Here is a 6,052-nt window from a genome sequence, read left to right on the forward strand (position 1 = left end):
TGTTTTTATTTAATTAATTTTGTAAAACTTTATTATTTTAATTTGAATCATAAATAGGTTTTTATATTTATTTTATAAAATTTGATGAAGTTGTAATGGCAATTTAACAACCAATAAAAATATTTTCTAATAATTAATAATTATTTATTAAATATTTTACCTGTAAAAAACTCATGGTTTCCACTGGTTATAACCTAGTAAGTCCATCATTTTCTTCTTGTTCATAGTCAAGTGTAATCAATCAATCCAAATTCAACTGTCACTAACCGTATGTATTCCAATTCGGTTTTGCAACATCAACCCATTGAAAAATCGGCATTCCAAGTTCTTGTCGCATTCATGCATTTGATAAAGAGATGATCTAAGGACTCCACATATAACTCACACCAAGGACATAAACAGAAGGCACATCCATACCACAAGTTACTAGATTCGGTCTAGTCTAGTCTAGTATGTAACCGATGTAGGAATACACACCAACAAATGATATTAACCATTCCTTGGGACATATTGGTTCCATCCGGTAGCACTATTCTCAATATCCAATAAGACTTCATCTATAACATGACAAGTATCCTTTACCATGTAATTTCGACTCTTTAATATTCATGCACATCATTTCCTCCTTTTGTTCATATAGAATGCATTATTCAATCTTCACATGAAGGGACAAAATATCCATAGTAGTCTAATACAAGCATAATCTATCAACAAAAACTCATTGGTATGTTTTTCTATGACGATAAATTGATAAGATAATGGCTTACAAGTATTATATAATGTAATCTCACAAGAAAAAAAGCCTAGCTTCCTACTTCTCATCCAATGAATGTTGGAACTCTTTTTGTCACCATGCAAAACTCCTTGATATATTCTTCAAATGATTATGAAAAGAATCCAATCCATCAACAGTCCCAATGAATATCTGGAGCCATTAAAAAGCCCATGTGACACTTGTACAAAACATATCATTGTCTGCACAAGTGTCACATAGCTTTAATGTCTCAAGATATGCATCGAGCTTGTCAATGGATTGGATTACCTTCACAATCCCTTAAGGAACATAGCATAGAGTCTTAAATCATAACATAAAGAGTTCCAACATTCTACTAGATGAAAATTAAGAAACCAAGATTTTTTTTAATCAAATCAAAAAGTGACTTGTAAAACTAAAAATTTGACAAAAATGGTCCCAAAAAAAAGGTTAAAGACTCTTGTTAGCGCCCAAGCTTTCTCAACAACCATTTCTTCCGTAAAGACGCATCCAATGCTAAAAAAGTTTTTGCTTTTTTCTCATTTTCAAGAACATCACAACCATCCAACAAAAGTTCATCATCTAAATCGGGTATTGCTTGAAGTGCATCAACTGCTTTTTCTATTGCATTAAACTTGTTATCATCCGTCTTTTTATTTACCAAACCTTCTTTTAAATCGTCTTTTTGGATTTTTTGCACTTTGCAAGAAGGTTGTAGAGTTAATGGCAACTTTGTCGGGCGCTTTTTGTTGATGGGTGTCTCAGTTTCTTGAGGATTTATTTGGATTGGATTTGTGTCTTCTATTTTTGTTGGAGTATTGGAATTTGGTGTTGAGTTGTTTGGTAATAAGATGATTTCATCAATTTCACCTAGAAACAAATTAAAAGTTAGAACACATAAAGGCTTCATTAAAGACATAATTTTTAAAAGGAAAACTCTATAAAAAATAATTATATTTTGGTCTCATAATCAATTCAGTCCTTATATTTTTTTTATTCAATTAAGTCTCAAAAACCGGCAACTATATTCATTTTGACACTTTAACCCGGTCAAGAGGTCATCGCACTTTCAAAATTTACACTTTTGGCCCAAATTTAAAAATTCATTACGAATTTGGTCCATAATTTACATTTTTTACCCAGATTTCAAAACTTTGTTACGAACTAATCCCAAATTTAGTTTTTTACACTTTTTTTTCAAAAATTTTATCGAATATTTTTTTTTTCTTTTATATAATCATATTTAATACAAGAAATCATTAAAATCATGTTTTTCCAACGAAGGATCTTTTAGTGTGAAAATATGTTTTTTTATACAAAAAAACATTTTCACATTAAAAAACCTGGTCAACATGTTTTTTTGTATAACTATGATTTTATACAGTAAAAAACAAATTCAAAACAAATTTATTAAAAAAAAGATGTAAATAAAGTAAATTTAGAATGAATTCGTGATGAAATTTTGAAATTTGGGCCAAAAGTGTAAATTTTAGACCAAATTTGTAATAAAATTTAAAATCTAAGCCAAAAGTATAAATTTTGAAAGTTAGATGGCCTGTTGATTGGGTAAAAAGGTCAAAACGAATACAATTGATTTAAATATATATATATATATATATATATATATATATATATATATATATATATATATATAAGGACTAAATCAATAATGAGGCTAAAATATAAGGACTTTTATGAAGTTTTCCCTTTTTAAAATTATAACTTGTACATAAAAATGAAATTAAAATAAATTTTTGTAATTCCATTTATTATCTAAACAATCATACGAAAAAGCTACCTAAGAAATAAGAATAGGTATTATTTTAGGTTATAAGTGTAATTTAAGTCCATACTTTTCTTGAAATTTTAAAAAATAATAATAATAATAAACAGAAATTTAACCCTTAAATTGAGATAACACCTATAAACAGAAACTAAAATGAAATTTCACACATAACATGCATACCTATACTTGAGACATCTCGAGCCAAACGACCATAACGCCCCTCAGAATGATCTTCACCATAAATAACACACAGTTTATTGTAACTAGAGACCATTTTAACCCTATAAGATCTTGCATCAGGATGTACCTGAATAAACTTCACTTGAGTAAAAAAAAAACAAAAAACAAAACTTTTTTTTTTTAAAAAGTCAAAAACTGTTTTACCTTGATGTAAGCATCCCAAATATGATCTTGAGCCACCACCATTTCTCGTGTATCATCCCAAGAAAAGCCAGTTTCCCCTAAAAGGGTATTTATGTCATTGTACTGCCTCTTTAAGTGTTTGTATCGATTCTTCAAGACATCTTTGTCATGATTTGAGTTGAAATTGGCATTGAATGATTTCACCATTTCAATCCAAGCTTGAGCAATAAATGTATGCCCAATTTTGTTTCCTTTGTTTACATGGTCAACCAATAAGTCAACCAAATATCGGTCCATTGGTGGGGTCCAGTATGTTCTAGAACGTTCATTTCCTGCATAATTTTTGGATTAAAAAAAAACATAAATTAATAATATCTAATACAATTATTAATCTTAGTTAGAAACTTAGGTTTTGCAAAAGCCACTCAATTGCTTTTTTATATGTAGGAAACAAATAAATAAATAAATAAAATCTGAGGAAATAAATTCACACACCAGTCTTTGATCCAATGTCTTCATCAAGATCCTTTTGAGATCCATTAACAATATCACTTCCAAAAATCAATTCCAAATCTTTATAATTTGGCATTGATTTTGTTCTATATGTTCTTGCTTGTGGATGTGTCTGCAATTAACAATAACCACATTACAGATAAATGAAGAAAAAAAAACTGCCACGTCATCATCAAAGATTCAAAGCAATACCTTTAAGTATGCATCCCAAACATCATCATTAGCAACAACCTTTTGCTCCTTTGTGTCCCATGAAAAATCATCTTGTTTTAGCAAAAGCATTATATCTGAATGATATTTTGATAGTTTCTTGTATCGATGTCTTAACATGCGTTTTGTATGTTGAGGGCCAAATTTGGAATTGAATGAAGTGAGCATCTCAGTCCATGCTTCTCTGGTGTATGAATTATCATGTTTATTACCTTTTTGCCCTTGATGTAACAGTAACTCAGTGAGAAAATTGTCCATTTCTGATGTCCAATCGGTTCTTGATCTCTCAGTATTTGAAGGAATTACACTTTGTATCCCATCACCTTAACAACAAAAATTATATTTTACATAAAGTTGATTTTATAATTATATCAATAACATGAAAATACAAAGCTAGTTGATGTGGTGGAATGTTATAAAAGAAAGAAAAGAAAGTAAGATGCAAAAAGGACACATGTAAATGAAACAACATTTGTTATTTCTCACATTTATTAAAATATTGCAACAAATAGAATCCGAATTCTTACCTAAATTCACTCCATTAACTTCATCATCAATATCAATATCATGACTTGAACGACTGTATCTTCCATCAGCAGTTGTATGCTCATAAATCAAACATAAATCACTGAAATTCTGCACACCTTTTGTCCTATATTGTCTTGCATCAGGGTGAGCCTGAAAAATATACCATAGAAAGAATGTGATATGGTTTTTAACTTTTTTATGTTTTACTAGTAATAGATTTTGGTTTTTTATCATACCTTGATGTAAGAATCCCAAATATAATCATCTGCAACCACCATGTTTCTTGTTTCATCCCATGAAAATCCAGTTTGGGAAAGCATAATCTTGACATCATTAAACTGCTTCCATAAATTTGTGTAGCGACTTTTGAGTACATCTTTATCATATTGTGATCCAAATTTTGCATTGAAGACAGCAAGCATGTCATTCCATGCTTGTTTATTGAATGTATGTCCAACCCTATTCCCTAAATTCATATGTTCAAGCATGAGATCTACAAAATAACGCTCCATTGTTGGAGTCCAATAAGTTCTTGATCGATCTTTGTTAATGGGAGCTTGGCTACCCATTGTCCCAATTAACACAATCAAACCATATACCTGCAAAAGGCAATGATAATTAATATCATTGCAGTTATTTTGAATGAAATCTGATGGATAAACTTAATGTCATTGCGATTAACGAAGTATGCAATTTATGTCGTAATCTTTCAGTACAAAAGCTATGATGTTCTAAGTTTGAATCCAACAAATTAAAGCAGTAAAAGGTATAGATTAAATAAAAATGACAAATGCGTCAATGAGCAAGATAACAAATCAATTAGCTAAACGAAAACAATAACTAACTAGCAAATCGATGCAAGACCTTGCCCTCAGGCCACAAAGCTCTGATATTTACAGTTTCAGACACGAATAGCATACCCATTGCACTGTAGAAACAATTCGGCATCAGATTTAACAATCTCAGAATGCAATTATAAAAACTTCAACTGCAGATTCCGCAAAAGACAACCACAATTGCATTATATTACGAAAACCCAACGTTATTCGAACAATGGAAAAATCAAAGAAATCGAAAAGTGGTAGAGAATAGTTGACCTAGCAAGCGAAATAACTCATAAGTACTTACCGACTAGGGTGTTTGTGGACAAGGAATAGAACTTCGATGAGAGGAGCGATTGGTAAACTGGTAACCCTAGTCCGGAATAAGAGCAAAAGGGAAGCTTGTGTTTGGTTACGAAGCCAGAAAATGTGTGCGGCTGGATTATAAGTTATTTAATTAGGGTTCCAATTTGGGCCAAAGTTTACAAGCCCAAAATCATTAATGACTCATAGGGTAATCTCGTCCGTATAAAATTGGTCTCGGTTCGGTTTCGTTATTTTTTGGTTAACATTCAGATGGTTTTTAGCGAGACTGGTTTAGCCTTATACGGCTCTATATGATGAACTCATGCTTTTATCCGATCCATTTTCTCACAATTTACCACAAATCATCATTTACAATCTCATGATCATGTCCGTTTTATTTATCTAATCGGAAGGAAGCTCGTGCGTTGCGCGGGTCAAAATGTATGTAGTTCTGGGATATTGATATTGAACTGTGTCTTGTTCGAAGAGCACATGGTGAAAAGAATCAATATGAGGGTTAAATTGTTTTAGTCATCCGATTTCATATCGTACAGCTAATACAACTCTTTTGGATATATTTATAAAAGTACAATGTCTTGTAAAAAGAAATTTGGAAAAGGAAATAACCCCCCGCAAGCAAAGTGTATGAGTATGTACTATAGGGCATATTCGTCAATTTTACCAATTAAAACATGTCATTTTAAAGATTTATAATTGGTTAATTATTTCATTTTTATCTTGTAGCTTGTTGAGTAGTAGCCAATTAGCTAA

General features: G+C 30.8%; 1 protein-coding gene across 4 annotated transcripts; it reads right to left on the bottom strand.

The window, feature by feature from the left end:
• Positions 1-705: 705 nt before the first annotated feature.
• Positions 706-5,391, bottom strand: LOC145056823 (Myb/SANT-like DNA-binding domain protein). 4 transcript variants are annotated; one of them, XM_079004548.1, is made up of 9 exons: positions 5,283-5,382; positions 5,019-5,082; positions 4,391-4,753; positions 4,154-4,304; positions 3,609-3,949; positions 3,399-3,528; positions 2,925-3,235; positions 2,721-2,847; positions 706-1,624 (listed from the first exon to the last, which is right to left on the bottom strand). In XM_079004548.1, exons 2-9 carry the CDS (start codon positions 5,076-5,078, stop codon positions 1,218-1,220), a joined length of 1,890 nt encoding a protein of 629 aa, XP_078860674.1. In that variant the 5' UTR covers positions 5,079-5,082; positions 5,283-5,382; the 3' UTR covers positions 706-1,217. The 4 variants fall into 4 exon arrangements, with proteins under 4 accessions (XP_078860674.1, XP_078860675.1, XP_078860673.1 ...); XM_079004549.1 differs by lacking the exon at positions 5,019-5,082 and having other exon boundaries at positions 5,283-5,391; XM_079004547.1 differs by lacking the exon at positions 5,283-5,382 and having other exon boundaries at positions 5,019-5,258.
• Between the last annotated feature and the right edge of the window lie 661 nt (positions 5,392-6,052).

Source organism: Lactuca serriola, chromosome 6 (assembly GCF_051521515.1).
Source record: "Lactuca serriola cultivar US96UC23 chromosome 6, Lser_US96UC23_V15, whole genome shotgun sequence".
Taxonomy (NCBI): domain Eukaryota; kingdom Viridiplantae; phylum Streptophyta; class Magnoliopsida; order Asterales; family Asteraceae; genus Lactuca; species Lactuca serriola.

Excerpts from the sequence above, each read along its gene's own strand:
- LOC145056823 (XM_079004547.1), bottom strand. The coding sequence starts at position 5,102 with ATGCCGAATTGTTTCTACAGTGCAATGGGTATGCTATTCGTGTCTGAA. Across the intron at positions 4,754-5,018 it reads CTTTGTGGCCTGAGGGCAAG|GTATATGGTTTGATTGTGTT; the intron begins GTCTTGCATCGA and ends TGCCTTTTGCAG. Across the intron at positions 2,848-2,924 it reads TTTGGGATGCTTACATCAAG|GTACATCCTGATGCAAGATC; the intron begins GTAAAACAGTTT and ends AAGTTTATTCAG.